The 18,934-nt window shown below is 40.8% G+C and overlaps 2 protein-coding genes across 2 annotated transcripts; both read right to left on the reverse strand.

Annotated features, from left to right (window-relative positions):
- Window positions 1-8,697: 8,697 nt before the first annotated feature.
- On the reverse strand, window positions 8,698-9,744 carry LOC102702713 (probable calcium-binding protein CML12). The gene has a single exon (XM_040529304.1). The coding sequence runs from the start codon at window positions 9,666-9,668 to the stop codon at window positions 8,931-8,933; it is 738 nt and encodes a 245-aa protein (XP_040385238.1). The 5' UTR covers window positions 9,669-9,744; the 3' UTR covers window positions 8,698-8,930.
- A 1,612-nt stretch (window positions 9,745-11,356) lies between these two features.
- LOC102702791 lies at window positions 11,357-15,719 on the reverse strand. The gene is made up of 9 exons (XM_006644280.3): window positions 15,343-15,719; window positions 14,030-14,144; window positions 13,677-13,783; window positions 13,170-13,295; window positions 12,945-13,065; window positions 12,773-12,857; window positions 12,274-12,387; window positions 12,145-12,184; window positions 11,357-11,819 (listed from the first exon to the last, which is right to left on the reverse strand). Exons 1-9 carry the CDS (start codon window positions 15,553-15,555, stop codon window positions 11,667-11,669), a joined length of 1,074 nt encoding a protein of 357 aa, XP_006644343.1. The 5' UTR covers window positions 15,556-15,719; the 3' UTR covers window positions 11,357-11,666.
- Between the last annotated feature and the right edge of the window lie 3,215 nt (window positions 15,720-18,934).

Consider the following 18,934-nt stretch of genomic DNA (forward strand, 5'->3'; position numbering starts at 1 on the left):
GAAGAACTAGACCCAAAACATCCACCTATATATCACCTATTAGTTTGATTGATATAATCATACGTGGCAAATATACCTTAACGCCAAAGTACTGAGCGAGCCGAGCAGGGTGCGGTCAGGAGCCCTGGAGAGAGGAGGGTTGGCCGACTATGCAGGAATTTTGATATTTTGGTCTTTTTTGAAAATTTATTTTATAAATAGACTCTAAAAAACTTATTGTATGAATGGATATTTTGATTAACGTTGGCGTTGAATAGGACGACGCCAACATCGTTAGCGCCGTTCTCCGGCCACGTGAGCATAACGTGTCTATAACAATAAATCAGATCATAAAAAATAATTAAAAATTATATAATTTTTTTTGAATGAGATAAATAATCAAACGTAGATTTAAAAGTCAATGACGTAAAAAAGTTGAGGGGATAGTAAAAAACACACACATCCCAAGTGACAAATTTAGCGTTTGATATTTTAGCAAATGTTTGATTATTCATCTTATTTAAAATATTTTATAATTATCGTTTCCTTCGTTGTGATTAGATTTGTTACCAAATCAATTTGAATTATAACTTAAACTTTTACATGCTTGCACAATTTTTTTAATAAGTCGAATTGTCAAACACGTGACAAAAGATTTGATATTTTAGCACATGTTTGATCAATCGTTTTATTCAAAAATATTTTATAATTATTGTTTGCTTTGTTATGATTGGATTTATTACCAAATCAAATTTAATTATAACTTAATTTTTTTTACATATTTGCACAAATTTTTGAATATGATAAATTTTCAAATATGCGACAATCAATTATGTTATCTATTAAATTACAAGTGGAATACATTGAATCACACGTACACAAACACGTCTTTACGGCGGCTCGATCAAATCTGCAGGGGACATTTTGGCGACGGAGAAGGAAAGCGATGAACTGGCTGAACTCATGAAATCTCTTCTATGGCGTACTAGCAATTAGCTCGATATAGCGATTTATGACGTAGGAATTGGCCCATGGAAGCCCATCAAGGATGCACAATTTCAAATCTAGTGATTTATGATGCAGGATTTGCCCCGTGTTCGTGGCAAATTACTAATTTTCTCTTTCTTGGAATAGGAGTGTCGTAAGGAGTCTGTCTCTTTTCGTTGATAATAAAGAAGGATTGGAGGTTTTATATACAGAAGAGGGTTAAATTTTGAGCCTACTCTCACGGTATGTGCTATCTTTGGTTCTGTGCCCCTGCTAAGTACTAAGTTATAGCCTTCTTTTTATCTTTGCTAATATGGCATGTTAACAGGTTTAGACAATTGTTTTCTATTTTACATACATAAATAGTTAAAGAGTTAATTTCAGTTTGGACACTATTATTTACACTAATTTCAAAATGGACTAGACCCAAACACATGTTTCCACTTAATACCACTTAATATAGCAATTTGTTGCTCTTTGGACCAGGGTTTGCTACTCCAGGCATCGACACCAGTTTTGGTCCATGCCTAGTGAGCATCAGCAGCAACCTAGAAGAGAGCTAATGTGGAAAACTTCGAGTTGCTTGATTCTATTCCCACCGGAACCTGATCGAGGTGTCAAATCATTGAGATTGGGATTAGGAATGAATTGAGGTTGCAAATTGGATCACCTGATGGCAGCAAATGAATCGTCCCATTGTGCTAGCGGAAGAGCTCTGCGTTCTTCTATCGTGTAGATTGCCGGCGGGAGCGGAGCACGCCGGTGCAGCTTCTTTTTGAAAGTGCATCTAGCCCCCAAACGAAGTTTTGGATGATTAATGACAATGCTAGCCAAGCATGTATGCGCTAATGAGTTGTGATTGTAGAGAAGATGAGAGATCATTTTGATTGAAGGATTACTTGATCAAACTTAGAGCATGTGTGACCTGAAGCGACGGCTCTACGAAGACGAAGACGCTCGAAGGCGTATTTTATTTTTTCTTTTTGAGTCGTAGGAACTCCGTACTACTAAGAGGGGTCACTGTAATCTCTGCATACATCCTGGAGTAAGCCTAAGCCGAGTGGAGTAAGTTTAGGTCCAGTTATAGCCTATGCTGTTTTTTCTGAACCAGGGATAGGACGGTCCGGTCCTTGGTCCGGTGATAGGACGGTCCGGTCCTTGGTCCGGTGATAGGACGGTCCGGTCCTTGGTTCGGTTTCTGCTTGCTCCGGCCCTTTGTCCGGTGATGTAACACCCCAAAAATTGGCTAAGTTTTAAAACCATTTTTTGGTGTGTTAAAAAAAATCACACGTCGAGTTTTTCGTTTCGTTCAATTTTGAAAAGGTCGCTCGTTTTTCTTGTCCATTTTTCTTTTATCGTTTTGTTTTCTTTCGAAAGTGTAAAGTTCCTCTCCAAATTCTTCCGTTAACTGATGATCCGTCCTATCGCCGAGCTTCGGCCCATCTTTCTACTCCTCATTACCGATCCGTTTTTTTTTCGTTTAGCCATTCCGTTAATTTTTATGTTTTTCTATTCTTTTTCCCTTCCAACCAAGACCGGCCCGGACCAAGTCTGCCCGAGCCAGCCCAGTCCAACTCCTCCACCGACCTCAGCTCTGTCTCTATCTCCAACGAAGCAGAGCTTATCTACCAGCGCTGTTGCAATCGACGTCGTCATCGTCATCATCCTTTCTTTGGCCACGCACCAGCTTCACCCGTCCATGCGTCACCCTTGTGCGCATAGCTTGCAACCGACATACTTGAACCGACTCAAAGCCAAGTATATAAGATCATCATTTTACTAATTGTGTCGTTGTTGCTGCTTCCTCCAAACTCCCTCTCTGTCTCCCTCTCTTGCTGCTGCCACGCTCAGAGAAGAAGGCTGCAGCGATCTCATTCTTCATTCCCTTGAACCCGCGCCGCCTTCCACGACCGGAGTCGCCGCAACTCGTTTAAACTTCGCCGGAGTTCGAGTTTTGGTCGCCGGCGTTCCACCGCAAAATTCGTCGCTCACACAGCTCCATTTCCAAAATTAGTGGTAAAAATGGAACCTAGATCTTCCATCCCTCCTTTTCCCTTACTTTCCCCGGTGAAATTGTCGCCGGAATTATGCCATCGCCACCGCCGGAGCTGCTGCTCCGTCTCTGCCCTGTTCGCCGTCGTCGGCTTGCACGTCGACTCGCCGCCTCGCGCCTTCCCGAGCCTAGCTGCTAGTCCTTCCTGCACCGCCACCCATCCCTGAACCTCCCCACCGCCGCGCCCTCGCCGGAGCTTCGCCGGAGCGCCGCCGCCGCCAGATCCAGGCCGCCGCCGCCAGCCCGGCAGGCTGCCTTCCAGCCATCGCCACCGAGGGGAGTGGGACCCCCTCGGCCTCCCGCCGCCGGATCTCGCTTTCCCAGATGGAGCCGGCCATCCCCACCGCCGACGCCCATCCTCCATGGCCGGCTGCCTCCCTCTCGTAACCTGAGAAAGAAAAGAACGAAGAAGAAAGAGAATAGAGAGAGAATAGGGATTTTCCTATTTAAAAATAATTATAGAAATTCCCCTTTCACTTTAAATCCATTTACCTATCCATTTGACCTCCGATTCCATATCCGAGACCTATTCTAGACTTCTTGAATTATTCCGAGTCCAATGAAACCACTTTCATTGCCATCCGAGCATCCGTTAACGCGACCCTAATTTCGACTTTAAGGGTGTGCGACCAGAAAAACCCCAAAAATCCCAAAAATCATTTCTAGCATTCTTTCCTCCTTTTTATACACTTTCTAAAGTTTTGGTGTTTATTTGGAGTTAATCGCTTATCTATTTTATTTTATTTGTGTATCGATAGACTGCGTCGCCGCTGATCCAGAAGGAGCAAGATCGGAGTTCGTCGCCGACACCTATGACACCATAGTTGTATGGAGTGAAGCCTGGGACGAGTACGCCAACCCTGAAGGCAAGTCAAGCATTCTTTGATCATAATTGAACCTAATCTGGAGCTAGGTCATATTTTGGGTAGTCGTACTTACCTTCGAGTACATATATAGCTTGCATGTGTTAATTAATTTAATTATCATCTTAACTAGCAGTTACCCATTCATTATTGTGCTTTACATATTGCCATACCTTGATATTGTGCCTGTTATGCCTTGATAACCCTGGTTCAGAATAGATGATTATATATGGCTATCATTATTTTATGTGGAATTATTGATGTTATATGGTTTATTTGAAAAGATATAAGGACTTAACCACCTTATGCCAGTATATGTGACATAGTTTGCACCCATCCACACGATCGAGATACTCGGCCATACCATATGCTGCTCTAGTGAGTTGATGATCTGCAGCCTATTTGTGTATTTGGCAATATCGGCCTTAGGTGTGTACTGGCCACTGAGTGTTGTGAGTATTGTAATTGTTTGAGTGAGGGCGCTGCGTGTGCCCAGGGCGTTGCATATGCCCAAAGAGGTCAGGAGGAGCTGATGTGCCTCTAAGACGCTCAATAGTGGGTGGAAGTTGTGGCGGGGTTGGAACACACCCCCTCCGCGTTCGGGACAGAGCCAATAGCCACAAAATCCTATAACCCGCTAGGTGGATCTTAGATGAACTTGGGACAGTATTATGTGATGTTATTCATAGCCTAGCTAGTTATGGGTATCGTGTGGGTAAAGCTGGGTAGACGCTGTAGAGTAGTTTGGTATTTGAATACGTCGTGCTCCCGGTTAATGGAGATATGTCTATGGGTGAATCCAGTGTGTTGGCAAAAAGGTAGATTTGGAGTTATTGTATAACATGGTAGATGAATAACATAAAATGATGGTTATACTCAATTATTATACTGGGTTATTTTTGGGTTTATTTATAAACTATTGTTAAGGTTAGAGAGTTGAACCAGTTTCCTTCCTTTGTTAACTATGCATTACTATTTTACTACCTTCCCTATTTGGCTTGTGGAGTACTTGTGTACTCAGTGTTGCATACTTTTGGCTCTAGTTGGTCAGGGTGAATTTGCAGGTGGAGTCGAAGAGCTAGAGAACCCACCGGAGTGGGACGAAGATGAAGGCTTCGACTTTTAGGTCGACTCTACGCTCAGGCTATTCCTGTGGTGTAGAGTTGCGTCTTTTGTTTGCGGTGTAAGGCTGTAAGCCCGTTGCGTGTGTTTTAGTTTAGCTGGAGTTGTATTAAAACTTTGTCGGTCTGTACAATTAATTGAAGTACTGTTTCTGCATCATTCTGTGCATAACTAAACTTCCTGGGCGGTTACGTGAATCGAGGGACGCTTGGATTCAGTCCAGGATCGAGCCCTCACAGGTGACAGGATGGTCCGATCCTTGGTCCAGTGACAGGACGGTCCAGTCCTTGGTCCGGCCCCTGCTCAAGTCGAGTGTGTGGACGGTCCGGCCCCAAGCCGGACAGTCCGGTGGCAGGACGGTCCGGACCTTGGTCCGGCCCCTGCTCTGAGTGAGTGAGTTAAGTGTCGGTCGGACGGTCCGGCCCCCTAGCCGGACAGTCCGGTTAGGTTTCTTTTCCAACGGCTAAGTGACGTCTGCTAGCCTATAAAAGGGGCTGTTGAGATCTAGCCGTTGGAGAGGCTTTCTGTTCGAGTTTTCTGGTTGTTAGGACAAGTTTAGCACCTCTCAAGCCTTCCCACTAACCCAATACACCTCCTAGAGAGATTAATCGTTGGATCATGTTTTAGAGAGAGTGCTAAGGTTAGTGAGTGATAGATTGTTCATTCTCGGGCGCTGATGGATGTATGTGGAGTCAAGGTGGCCTATTACTCTTGGAGATTTGATCTCCTAGACGGATAGACGTCACCCGCGAGCCTCCGATTCATGTGGATCGCCCGGGAGCAAGTTGTGAAGGTTGGTACCTAACCTCCGCAAGGGAATAGGTAAGATCGATAGTGGATTCTTGTGCTTTCTCATAGAAGGCTGCAGGGTAGAGCGAATTGCAATCTAGGGTTGGGCAAGCCGCCTTGATCTTGACCTTGGTGGTCGATCAAAGGGGTTGCTAGTCCCTAGGTGTGAATTCGGAGACCCGTATTGGCCTTGTGGGAGGAAGCCAAGAGAGTGAAAGGATCGAGAGAGATCCCGCTCGCAGGAGCGCCTCAACGGAGAGTAGGATCGAAAGATCCGAACTTCGGGATAAATCTCTCGTGTCTTTGTTCTTATGATTTCGTGTTCTGTTTGTTCCTGCGATCTTTCTGCTGTTTTATTCCACACACAATCACATCACGTTCCCAGGAACATCACCGAAAAGGTATATTGTCAAGTCTGCATTTTTCACTGACCGAACGGTCCGGCCAGAGCTCTTGGCCCAACCCGAGAGTGCCGACCGGACGGTCCGTCCATAGGCCCGGATGGTCTGGCCCCTGTACTGACCGCTGCGATTTGAAACAATTTTCAGAACACCTATTCACCCCTCTCTAGGCTGTCTCTCTGGGACTTCACTTTTCACCTTGGAGGCGCTAGAGCTGTCGCTGACGAGGGTGGAGACCGAGTCATCGATCAACTCCGCCTCCACAGTGTGACAGCTGTACGTTCCTCTCCTCTCCTCATGGCGGAAAATCCGGCGCTAGGACTTCTCTTCCCTAGGACCCCATGACTGCTACCTTCTCTCTTCCCTGGACTGAATCCACCGGACGTTGCTCATGTGGCATGGGGCAAAATCAGCGTGATGGTCCAAATGAGAAAACCCGGTCCAAAGTGCAACAAATGGCTATATTAAGTGGTTTTATGTGAAAACATGTGTTTGGGCCTAGTTCATTGTGAAACTAGGGTAAATATAGATGGCCCAAACTAAAATTAACTCATAGTTAAATAAACAGATTATACAATGAATTATCTGTCTGCTATGTTTAATACATTATTTTTTTATATTTTGTATTGGTACATGCAACGTATGCACGGAGTTCTTCTTAAAACATGTTATATATATCTTGGGAGCACGTGCGCGAGAAGTGAACAAATAAATAGACAGTGACCGAGTTTTTCTTGAGTTAATAATATCATATAGGATAATTAATCTCATATGGATGAATATAAATGATCGCTATTTCAAATGTTGTAAATAGCCTAACACCACGGGCGTTGTAACGATGTGTTGTGTTGGAAGACTGAAAGCGCTGCGTCTTTTCCTAGTTCCCAACTTACTAACAAGATCAACGAGCAAATCGAATTCTTGGAAACTCTGGGAGTCGTGCTAGTGCCGTCAACCATTCTTCCATCATGTTCAATTCTTCAATTGATCGATTCGGAGGTTGTTCTTGTGCCCATGTCGCTATCACACCCCAGATTCTCTTTGTAATCCTGTCACTATCAAACATTTGCACATGGAGAGGGTGGCCTCTTTTTTCCAAAAATATGTTCAAGGGCTGTGACTGGATCTCTGGAAGGTACCATTGACATAAATTTCTGTTTTGGGGTGTATATGGAGGTGTTTAGTTGGTGAAATGAAAATTTTTGGATGTCACATGAGACGTTTGATTGGGTGTCAGAATAGGTTTTTGGACACGAATGAAAAAACGAATTTCACGGCAGACGAATCTTTTGAGCCTAATTAATACGTCATTAGCGTATGCGGGTTACTGTAGCACTTATGGCTAATCACGTGCTAACTAGGCTCAAAAGATTCGTTTCACGATTTCTCATATAACTGTACAATTAGTTTCTTGTTTTATCTATATTTAATACTCTATTTAGATATCCAAAGATTTGATGTGATGTTTTTGGATGAAAATTTTTTAGAATTAAGCAGCCCCTATGTTACACTTTTTGCACAGTTAGTTAGGGGGGTGTTTGTTTCTAGGGACTTATTTTTAGTCCCTAGTCGCATCGGATGTTTATACACTAATTTAAAGCATTAAACATAGATTGATAAAAAAATTAATTTCATAAATAAGAGCTAATCTGCGAGATAAATTTTTTAAGCCTAATTAATCCATAATTAGCAAATGTTTACTGTAGCATCATAGGCTAATTATGGATTAATTAGGCTCATTAGATTCGTCTCGCGAATTAGTCCAAGATTATGGATGGGTTTTATTAATAGTCTAGGTTTAATACTTCAAATTAGTATCCAAACATCCGATGTGACGTGGGGCTAAAAAGTTTAGCCCCATCTAAACAACCCCTTGTTCTCTGTTTTGTTATCTTTTTGTTCAGCACGACATGGTGGATTTTTTTTTTCACATATTGCATAAGCCCTCTGACAGAGTTGATGTATGAGTGGTTGGTGCGTTGTCAATTTTGAGTCAGAAACAGAAGCACAAATTAAGCAGGCAATACAAAAGAGTGATGTTCTAGCCGTTGATAAAAGATTATTTGATTCTGGTGTTAGCTATGTAATGTGTAACGATGGAAATAATTACTGTGAATTTAGAAATCTACTTTAGAAATATTAGATAATAAACTTATATATATATATATATATATTTATCATTTAGCAATTAAGAAAGCGGGGATAAAAAACCGAAAGAAACATACAATAATCCGGAGAAGAACACAGCCGAAGCTGAGAGCCTTCAGCTTTGATTTTTTGGCCTCCGATCGAGGGTCATCACATTGTTCATATTCTTATGTTCTTTTGTGGATAACACATGAAGAAACGTTGATTTCTAGCCAGTGACAAGTCCGTTCCAAAAGGCTTTGTGCAAATTAAACAAGTGGAATTCCTAAACAAGTATTGCAAGGATCCGCTATGATGATGTGTGTCCTAGCAGCCAGTTTGTATCAACTGATGAACACAGTAACTCCAAATCAGATGGATCAAACATTACTGGGTTTTTTATTTCCTTGCCACGTAATTTGATCAGGCAAATTATCTATGTTGTTCCTGGATAACAATTACGACTATACACAATATTTACAACAACACATATGGTAGAACCGATTCAATCAAATATGCATATATTAGCAATTAGCAAAGGGGAACGAACAAATGCACAAACGGAGAAAGCTAACCAGAGGAAGGAGACCAAGCATGAATCCATGTCCCTCACAAGGCAGCGAGTCCGAGGAAATCGAGGGCGGACTTGGCCATGATGGCGGTGAACTCCTGGAAGCTGATGACGCCGTCGCCGTCGGTGTCGGCCTCGCGCATCATGTCGGTGAGCTCCGCGTAGCAGATTGGGTGGCCCATGCGCGCCATTGAGCGCGCGAGCTCGGCGGCGGAGATGAAGCCGTTGCCGTCGCGGTCGAAGGCCCGGAAGGCCTCCGCGAGCTCCGCCTGGTCGACGGCGACGGCGGGGCGGCAGGGCCCGAGGATGAGCTCCGCGAGGGAGGAGGCGAGCTCGTCGAACTCGACGGTGCCGTTGCCGTCGGCGTCCATGGCGGCGATGAGGGCGTGGATCTCGTCCCCGGCCGCGGGGCGGAGGCCGAGCGAGCGGAGGAGCGCGGCGAGCTCCAGCTTGGTGAGGCTCCCGTCGCCGTCGAGGTCGAACCGGAGGAAGATCTCGTGGAGCTGCCGCAGCTGCTCGCCGCGCAGCCGCGTGCGCCCGCGGCCGGACGGGGCGGGGCCCTTCCCCTTCCCCTTCCCTTCGCCGACTCCCACGCCGGCGGCGGCTGGGAGGGACATGGTTGACGGGCATGCCGGTGGCGTGGCCATCTTCGTCTCCGCCGCCGCCGCCGCCGCCGTCGCCGTCGCCGCGTGCCGAATTGGGTGGGCTTCTTCTGCGCCTCTGCTTGATTCGCGGACGCGGTCTTCGCGGCCGTGCCTCTGACTCTGCATCTGCATGTTGGCTTGGCTGTTGCGGAGCAGTTTGGGCACTTAGGCGTGAGACCTGGATGTATCTAGGTAGGGCGCGTTCCAAGTTACCTGCCACCCTGGTCTAATAAGCGCTAAGGGTAAGGGTAGAAATGGCCCAAGATTTGTGGGTTTTTTTTATAATTCTATTTAATTTTTTAAAAAAAATTTAGCTTAAAATTCTATATAATTTTTTTACCTGTTTTGAACCCAGGCTTTAAATTTTATAGGCAAAATAGTTAGACCATTACCACCCCTAATCAGCGCATGTAAAACGAAAAAACCATTAACACATAATTAGTTGAGTATTAATTTTTATAAACTTAAAAAATAAATCAATCTGATATTTTTAAATAACTTTTATATAAATAAACCTCGTTGGTCGATTTCGAACACAGCTGTACCCCCTCGGTGCGTGCTTGCACACAATAATCTTTACACCGCTTCTTTGCCCTAACATAAATTTATTTTTAAGCTATTATTATATTGAGTCTAGTAAAAGTAGAAAACAAACAGAGTGAGAAAGAATTGCAATGTGATTTGATAAAGTGAAGGGTATATTGGTTTTCTTTTCTTTTTTTCTTTTTCTTTTTGATACTTATGGAATGAGTGATTTGATAAAGTTGGTGGTGCATTGGTCCTTTCTTTTGATAGGTGTGAAATGAGTGGAAAATTAAGTTACTTTGCAATAGAGAGAATAGCTACTTCCTTCATTCTAAAATATACTCTTTTCATTACAAAACATGGAAACTTTGTATTAGATGTGATCTAGACATATCTCATATCTAGATTCGTAATAATAGGATGCATCACATGTTTCTATACTTTGGAAAGAAGAATATATAAATTTGTAGCACTTGGATATATCATATCAAGTACTATGTTTCTATTTATTTGGAAAGGGTGGAGTATATTATAAGATGATTTAGCCTTTTAAGTTAATTCTTTTAAGTTTGATCAAGTTTATATAAACATATAATAACATTTATAACACCAAATTAGTTTCATTAAATAAAACATTAAATATATTTTTTTTACGGTGAAAATATTACTATATTTTTCTATAGATTTGGTCAATTTTAAAATAATTTTAACTTTGATAAAAGCTAAAACATCTTAGGGTGCGGTGAGGGTTAGTTAGCATGCAAAACAGAGTGGAAGATTAAGGCATGATTAACTATATAAGCTAAAACAACTTTCCTACAAAAAAGTTATAAAAAAAATTGATATGTTTATTAGCTTAAGAAGCATGCACGCAGCAAACAGGAAGGAAGAGTTTGGAAACACTACCTACTAAACGCAACTTATAGCCGCGTTCGGTGAGGCAAGTTAGTTATCTTATCCCCTCTTTTTTCACACACACGCTTCCCGAACTATTAAACGGTGTATTTTTTACAAAAATTTTCTATAAGAAAGTCATTTAAAAAAATCATATTAATCTATTTATTATTTTTTAATAATTAATAATTAATTAATCATGTACTAATCTATTACATGTTTTTCGTGCCTGGAATAAGTTACCTTATCCCTCCACGCCAAACACGGCAGTTGGAAAGCATATTACCAGTTTTATGACTTCACTGGAAAGAATAGAGCCAAAAGGATTCAACTTTTCCTTGTTACTACTATAAAAATTTACTGCAGTGCAAAATAAGGAGAAACCACAAGGATCCGAAATGGATCAAGGAAAATGCCGGCCAAGCTTCTTTCTATGTTTACCATTCAGTTCTTGATTATAACAACTGTCCCCAGTAATTCTGAAAAATCATCGTAACTGCACACAGGAGCTATACAGCTTGCAGAAATTTATATGGCGCTATGGCCGAAAGCGAAAATACAGCTGCGCGCGTAACAAGTGAAGCATACAGCTGTGCATAACAATAGTAAAATGCAATCGACGTGTTGAGTACCTTCTAAAAAATGTAACGGAAAAGCTCCGTGCGGTGGACCTTTTCTTTCTATAGAAAGGCTATGCCAGATCCATACTTCCTACCTCAACCACCATCTTTGAACAGCTGAAATGGGTGTATTGAGGAATGGTGCGTAACCATGGATGTAGGGGTTCACAGCCCGGCCTATTCTCGCCCATGCGCTCTGATGATAGCCAGATGTTACTGGTGCATGGTACATCAGCTTCAATAGCTGCACGAAAGATGGGTAAGAAAAGGTCAGCCTGATAATGCAGCCATGAATGCATCAATTGAAAACCTAACAGGTTTGGTTGGAAAAGAACAATCAGATTCAATAAAAAGTGCAGTGCTTGGATTATCATATCTTAAACTAATACGAGTTATGTAGGTACATCTCTGCAACATGTCAATTAGTACAAGTTTTAATAGTGATACGAGGTAGCCATCAGTGCAGTCACACTGCCTTGTTAGTGCAATCAATTTAATGTAAATTGCTAAAAGGAGAAACAACGAAGATCAAAGAAAACAAAATTTCTTTTGGGAGCAGGTTAACTCACATGGAAGTACATGAAAGTCTGAATTATGTTGCGTCTCCACCTGCATGAACAAATGTGTAGAAAACTTTACATAAGTTGACACACAAATAACCTTATTGAATTGATTCATTCAAAAGTGAATCCACGTACGAGAAAAGGGATACGATCATAAGGAAACCGAGAGTAATTTCAGCATTTGAACAAAGGAGGCTGACTGTCGTGTTATTTGTCTCTACCCAAAGACAAGGCTCCTCCAAATACCTCCTGAACAACAAATATGCAAGAATCAGTAAAGGCGTGGATAAAAAGGTTAATGTTGCATTATAAGAAACATTGAATTGTTAAGTACTCCCTCGTTTCCAAAAATATAATCATTTCTAGATTGTTTCGCAAAGACTAAGGTTAACGAGAAAAGACTCTGGTGCCCTCAATAAATATAAAATGAATGGAGGTGGGAGAGTAAATGGGGTGAAATGGGGAAAATTAAATGAGATGTGACTAATGGGACAAGTATTATTGTGGATAGTGCTAGAAATGCTTATATTGTGAAACAAGATTTGAATCATATAAAATAATTATTATTTTGGAATGGAGGAAGTGACATGCACTGAAAATAATGGAACAAATAACCATATTCAATTTTACTTGCCTGTATAAAGAGGAGTGTGACAAGTTACGCCTTAGGAATCTTGCAACATGATCAAGTGCCCAGCAAAGCACAGGAAGAAGAGCAACTGCAACAACAGAATAATGAAACAGCTAAGAGGAGAAATGTATGAGGTTTACAAATTTGAATAAATGAAAAGGGAAGTAAATCTTACTCTTATAGTGCACATTAGATGTGAACATCATAAGAGAGAACATCAAATGAACAAAGTCCTTAGCTACAATTATAGATTGCAACCAAGGCTGAACTGCAGCCATGTTCCATGCTCTTGGTTTCTACAAGCATAAAGGTGGGAACCGATGGGTAGAGGAAAATTAGCACAAACAAAACTAGATAAAGAAAGGTGTATCCCAGCTTATTCACATAAAGAAACACTTACCCCGTAAGTGACATAAAGAGAATATGCTGAGGAGCAAATTGTTCCTAGCAATGAAAGTCTATATGCCTTGCTTGCAATATGTTTCGGTAGAATTGGCAGTATTCCAAGACTAGAAACAACCAATATCTGCAAAGGCAAAGTTCACAAAACCATATTATTGTACTCCAACATGTATAGCAGTGCCAGCAAACGAAGAGATAATAATGGTTACAATATTAGGGGTAGACCAAAATATCTCACAGAAAATAATCTTAAGCTAGCAGCCGGTCAGCACAGCTATGATCATAGTTCAACAGGGGGAGTGTCATGGTCATATATTTCTCCGTGGTAGAGAACAAATATGAGAGAAAATCCCAAGTAGAAAAGTATGATGAATGGTACGTAGTAATTGGCAAAAGTAAAATAACTAAAATGGATGGAACATTGTAACACGCAACTTCTTCCCACAGGCACTAGATCATGCATATGCCAGTTTATACTCTAAAGTGGGGAGATATATAGGCATACCCAGGCATTGATAGAGAAATGCATAGTCCGCCCATCCAACCGTAAAGAATTTGCAGTCCTTTCCGGTTGTGATGGTTGGGAGGCAGTAGTTGATCTTGCACTTGATCCTACAAAAAAGTATATATAACAAAACTTAGACTGGTGCGAGTGCATCATGATATGTTTTTCTAACTTCGTTCAAATTGTCATTTCTAAATTAAACAATTAAGAACCAGTGGTTTTTAGACAAGGTAAACATTGTATCGAAGACCAGCTACTATAAAGCAGGCAAAAGTTACAGAGCTTTAAAAAACAAAAAAATAAAGTACACAAGATTCTGAAACAGCCATACCAGATCAGGAAGTTCACCATACCTGAGTCACGAGCTCTAACATTCTCACTGGATGGTGTTGCTGAAGACCTTGCTGCCGGTTTGGTGGACTGAGTTGAACTTGTGGAAGACATTGGCTCAACAATCAAATCAGGATCCTGGAATGTGAAAAAAGGAACTTGACAATTTCACTAATATTCTGTCTTGATTCTTTTACTTGGGTATAACTTTCAAATCGAGAAGGCTGAGTGCAAACAACATTTATTTTGGTGACGTTAACAAAAGAAACTATAATCAGACTTTCAAGAAAGTCACAGCAGCAAGGGCACCATCAACTCAAGTGGAGAACATCAAGCAAATAATAAATCAGGTTAAATACAAGTGCCAGTATAGCAAATCCAGGTACATGGCAGAAAGATGAGAGTAAAGGGATAATGTGTGAGGAAATCAAATCACCACGAACATTGATACAATTCACCATTTATGACTTTATGTATCCGTTTCACATAATGGCATAAACATGACAACATAACCAATGCTAACTGAAGAATTTTGTCTGAAACAACTATTGGCTCAGAAAGGGAGCCTTATCAAATATGGCATTGCGAGCACATCCTCGAATTCACAGTATGGTTTAGAAATTTTCTTGATGTCATTAGTAACTAGTAGATTTAAATGAAGATCCCGTGCTTCACGCTAATTGATTTGGATCATCAGTAAATATTCTCTAAATGAAAGTCAACCAAAAATGTTGTCTGAAAAAATAAATTGAACCTTAACCTCATCAATAGATGTTTTCTGCTTTTACATGTATTGGTCTGACGCAAGAAATTTTGGTTGATTCATTCACAGCACCAAAACATAAACATGACCAAGTAAAGCACACTCAATTTCCTTATACAAACAGTGCAATACAGTAAAAAGGCACCTACAACAAATTTACTCGTGCAAAAATAGTAAAATTCAATATCTTACCAACTCCAGGGAACAAAAGACAGTGTGATATTGAGTACGATGACGACGACGACCTCATGCACCCCATAAACCCAATTTGATACTATTTCGATGCTACATGTACAGTTTTACGGTCTAATCCAAGCAGCGCTTTCTAGCATCAAAGTTCAAGCCATCAACCCTTTCGCGACACCAAATCATTTTCTCCCACACTAGTGCGCACCGCCGTGTCAGACAGATCGAAGAACTAACTGCAGCACTCGACGTCGAGATGCACCCACAACGGCCACACACATCAAAGACGAGAGCCCGTAACCGATCCAATCGGGGCACTTCGAAAGGGCGGGCAGCAGCAACAAGCGGAGCGGAGAGTAGCGGAGGCCGGCGAGCCGGTAGGCTTACGATGTGGCGCTGGTAGAACTTGCGCTTGAAGTGGTCGACGACGTCCGGGCGGGAGGCGAGGTGGGGCGGCACGAGGACGTTCGACCAGTACCCGGCCCACCGCGAGTCGTTCTCGTAGTCGTACGCCGCCGCCCCGATCCGCTTCAGCCTCTGCGGATCTGCTGCCCCCGCCCCGCCGCTGCCGGTGCTCACCTCCGCCGCCGCGTCCCCCATCGCCGCCGCCCGGGAGTTCCTCCTCTCAGCTGCCGCCGGGGTTCGTTCGAGAGCCGCGTCCCGATCGAGACGAAGAGGAAGATTCTTCTTCTTTCTTCTTTCTTTTTTCTTCTCTCCTTTCAGTTGGTGCTGATGTGTCGTAGGCTGATTGGGTTTTAGTTCATCTTTTCTAACTTTCGACTAATTTTTTTTAGAACTGACTTTCGATTGATTAAATTAGATGGCTGAGATCTTTGCTGTAAGATTGGAAATTCTGTAAAAAAAATCAGTCCATATGGCAGTATAGCACTTCTCTTTTTGCATTTGATTACTTATCCAATATGCTATCTTGATAGTCATTCATTTATTTTTCTTTGTGAACCTGATCATTCTTTTGGTTTTTTTTACAGGTCTATTTTATTTGTTTGGAAGAACTTCAGAATTGTAAGAACTAAATGAATTTCCTACACCATCTGGTTCCATAATTCTCATCGCTTTGATAGAAATGTGATCAAACTTTTAAACTTTAACTATTAATAACTTTTTAAAATATGTATTTTGAAAAAAACTAGGATAATATGTTTAGATAAATCATAAATAATACCTTAATAAAAATATTTACTTATTGCATGTATTTTAATGGAAATAACAGTTAAAATATGTTTAAAAGACCATGTCGTTATTTAAAATGACAAAAATTATCGGACGAGAGGGAGTATATGAGTTTGCAACTACACACTAAAAATGATAAAACATATTATCTCTGTTCCAAAAATTAAGTATTTTCATATAACATGAATGAATTATATGATGACTCTTCATAAATGAGGAATGGATGAGGTTAAAAGGATATATAGGGATAAAATAAGAAAAATTTTAAATGTAAAGTGATTGATGATATAAGTGGTATAAATGCTCATATTTTGACATAAAATTCAAATGTTGTAAATGATTATATTTTGTAATGGATAGAATATCTCCGTTAGCTCTCAACCCCAACCAACACATTTTAATTTGTAAATGGGAATAAGGCTTTCGCTGATTTGGAATCCAAATGTCGTAGTTTAGAAGATGGCGTCCGATTGTTTGGTCGCTCAACTAAAGTATTATCGCATTGGCTAAACTTTGATAAGGCTCCAAATAACATATCCTTATCTCTACCGGTCTACTCTTCCTAAATTTAGCGGTGCAAAATTTTCATCCAACGTACCAAAACCAATCCACGTGCCATTTTTAGCCCTTTTTTTTATTGTTTGGTTTTTTTATAAAACAAGTCGGGTTAATTAGATTCATACCATTATAAATTTGTCAATTCTGAAATATATATTACTATTTGACTAATTATAAAAATAACATTATAATTTTAGAACTATTTCAGATATATCATTTTTTGACCAACTTATCCTTTGCACATACCAGGGTGCAGTAAACAGCATAAGAACAATATGGTCTAATTTTTTTTAAAAAATACCCTGAAAAGTATGGAGTGTCGTATTTTCAATATTTCTGAAATTATAATGACATATTTACAATTAGTCAATTAGTCAAATCGTAATAACATATTTCAAATTAACCAAAAAAGTCAAATGATATATTTAAAATAAAAAATAATTATAAATAAAACTTCTAAATATGTGTTCCTTGATATAAAAATTAAGGCTGAGAATAAATTACGATAAAAGGAATCTTAAAATATATACCAAATTTAAAATCAAAAATTCAAATTTTAATAAGCCTAAACAGAAGCCAAGAAATGAATGGTTTAGCTTTTACCCGCCGTACTCGCTCCAAAATATCTAAGTGCAGAGTATCGGCAACCTCTGCAAGAGCGCTGACCGATCCATCGATGCAGGAGAGGAGCACATCGACACAACAGAGAAAAGTGCCACGCACCATTTATGCTTGTGCAGCACACTCCATCCCCCCATTTCTTGTCTCGACGAAAACACTTTATTTTTTCCCCCACAGCATCGCACCACATGCGAGCAACTATGGCACTGCGTCGCCATAACCATCACCCTCAACAAGCTCATCTAAATTTGGTCATTTATATCTTTATTTAGATGATCATCTAAAATACTTTTATCCTTCATATCCCTTTGTACTCCAGCAAATCATCTATATATGACATCCTCTGTATCTATTTAGAGAATTAAAGAGATAACATCTAAATATAGAGTTTCTCTCCTAATATGGATGACATCTAAAAATAGATGATGATGAGATAGATGTTCTGCTAGAGCTCAACTTTTACTCTTCATCGTCTATTTCCATAATAGAGGATGGGATAAATGAGCCGTTGGGGATGCTCTAAGATCTAATCACCCAATTAAGCGTCTGGATCGAACTCGACCGGTTTAGGCCTCGTTCTTTTTAGCTAAGGGGGTGATTCTTATATTTGCAAATGAAAAATAATCTGTGAATAAAACTTTTATATACGTATTCTTAGCGATCTAAAAGCCAATACTAAAAATAAACTCCATAAAAAACTTTAAATTGATATCAAATTTAAAATTAAAAATTTAAATTTTAGCTTATGAGGATAAGCAGAAGCAATGTGTAAGAGTGAGTTCAATAGTGCCAATTATGACTCGCACTAAGCAGCCGTACGCTAGAGCTAATTGTTTTGTTTTGAAAAGTCAAACAGTATATTTATAAATAAAAAATAATTTATGAATAAAACTTTTATATACGTGTTAGCAATATAAAAGGCAAGGCTAAGAAATAGGCTACGATGTAAACCCCAAATCTACTTCAAATTTTGGTTTATAAACATAAATAGAAACGAAAAATAGGCTTATAAACATAAATAGAAACGAAAAATAGGTTGTAAATAAGAAATATAATCAGGATACAATTACTTGAATGTTAGTTATTCTTAAAAATAGATTTATTTATTTTTTCAAGGCAACTCCACGTAATTTTTTTCCGGAACCGTTGCACGAAATATACCATTCAGCGTTTCATTAATGGATGTCGAAGAATGGCTAAACCCGTTTAGCCGTTTAAGGCTGGGCCTTGCCTAAAAGAAGGTAAGGATCGAGCGGGCAGACAGCCGTCGTCTGTCTACCAGCAGGCAGGAGTGCACGCCCGTGAGCCGTGGAATGAGGCCTACAATGTCCCATCACCGTTGCACGCTCGCTCCTTTCCCTTTTCCCCTGCCGTTCCCTTTCACCACGACGCGCTGTCGTGCTCCTCCCAAAGTCCCTGGCATTGCCGCCACAAGGAAGCACGTATTGCGATCCATCTCATCATCCCAAAGAATCGCGTGCGTCGAGCCGAGTCGACAACCATACACACACACACACACACACAGAGACGCGCTGTGCCACAGTGGAGCTGGAGGAGCAGGTGAGTTTTTCGTCGCCAATCAGATGCCGGCGCGGTGTCGACGCGAGGA

This window comes from Oryza brachyantha, chromosome 1 (genome assembly GCF_000231095.2).
Source record: "Oryza brachyantha chromosome 1, ObraRS2, whole genome shotgun sequence".
Classification (NCBI taxonomy): domain Eukaryota; kingdom Viridiplantae; phylum Streptophyta; class Magnoliopsida; order Poales; family Poaceae; genus Oryza; species Oryza brachyantha.

What these genes read in the sequence shown, in the direction of transcription:
- LOC102702713 (XM_040529304.1), bottom strand. Translation starts at nt 9,668, where the DNA reads ATGCAGATGCAGAGTCAGAGGCACGGCCGCGAAGACCGCGTCCGCGAA.
- LOC102702791 (XM_006644280.3), bottom strand. Translation starts at nt 15,555, where the DNA reads ATGGGGGACGCGGCGGCGGAGGTGAGCACCGGCAGCGGCGGGGCGGGG. An exon ending in AGTTCTACCAGCGCCACATC is followed by an intron (nt 14,145 to 15,342) that starts GTAAGCCTACCG and finishes TTCACATTCCAG; the next exon opens with GATCCTGATTTGATTGTTGA. An exon ending in ATGATCGTATCCCTTTTCTC is followed by an intron (nt 12,185 to 12,273) that starts GTACGTGGATTC and finishes TTGTTCATGCAG; the next exon opens with GTGGAGACGCAACATAATTC.